The following is a 998-nucleotide window of genomic DNA, read 5'->3' on the forward strand; positions in this document are numbered from 1 at the left end:
GTATAGTTGGCTGGTGAGGGGCACAACAACTTCCGTTCAGCCACAAAAGGAAAGGTATTAATGTCTTTGTTTGCATTGAAGATGACAATTATTTTCATTCTATCTTCATTATTGTTAGGGCCCGTTATTTACCTGGGGTGTTATATAGGAATGTAAACCAAATTTTGTTGAAAAGTTTTGATTTTTGTCCCCAAAAATTTTATACTTCATTCTTTTTATGTATCAGATTTATGTGTCCTAAGTATGACGGATACAACCAGAAGTCATGATAAAGACATGCCTCATTGCTATGAACAGGGTGCTGAACCTAATGAAATGTTAATAGACAACGAACCTAGGATAAATATGTGTTTTGAATCACTGGAAGATGCCAAGAAATTCTACACAAATTACGCCATTACTTGTGGTTTTGCTGTAAGGACAAGATCATCAAAGAAGGATAACGACAATAATGTCTACTATTTGCGATTAGTTTGTTCAAGAGAAGGAAAATATGTGTCTTCCATTAAACCAGAGGTGAAAACACATGCAAGTCAAACTAATCAATGTCCAGCTAGCATTACCGTTGGAAGGAAAGATAGTTATTGGGTCATAAAGAGCGTCGTGTTAGATCACAGTCATGAACTATGCCCTAATACATCTAAGTTGATTCCTGGGAATAGAAAAATTAGCATGCAAGCTAAGCATACGTTGCAAGTCAACGATGATGCCGGCGTTCGCATTAACAAGAGTTTCCTTAGCATTGTTAGTGATGTTGGTGGATTTGAAAATATGGATTTCGTTGAGCGTGATGCACGGAACTACATTGTCAAACACAGAATATCTTTATGTAAGGACGGTGATGGTCAAGCCCTTCTAAAACACTTTTCATCCATGAAAGCATCGAGCAATGACTTCTTCTACGACATTGCATTGGATGAAGGGAATAGAATATGTAGTGTGTTTTGGGCAGACGCAAGAAGTATAGCTGCTTGTGAAGAATTTGGTGATGTTGTGTC

General features: G+C 37.5%; 1 protein-coding gene across 1 annotated transcript in view; it reads left to right on the forward strand.

Annotated features, from left to right (window-relative positions):
• The first annotated feature begins 243 nt into the window (after positions 1-243).
• LOC106754773 (protein FAR1-RELATED SEQUENCE 5-like) overlaps positions 244-998 on the forward strand; it is a 10736-nt gene continuing 9981 nt past the window's right edge. The window contains exon 1 of the mRNA XM_014636838.1: positions 244-985. Coding sequence (XP_014492324.1) covers positions 244-985 — 742 coding nt within the window. The remainder of the gene's footprint in view (positions 986-998) is intronic.

The sequence above is a fragment of the Vigna radiata genome, unplaced genomic scaffold (genome assembly GCF_000741045.1).
Source record: "Vigna radiata var. radiata cultivar VC1973A unplaced genomic scaffold, Vradiata_ver6 scaffold_471, whole genome shotgun sequence".
NCBI classification, from domain to species: domain Eukaryota; kingdom Viridiplantae; phylum Streptophyta; class Magnoliopsida; order Fabales; family Fabaceae; genus Vigna; species Vigna radiata.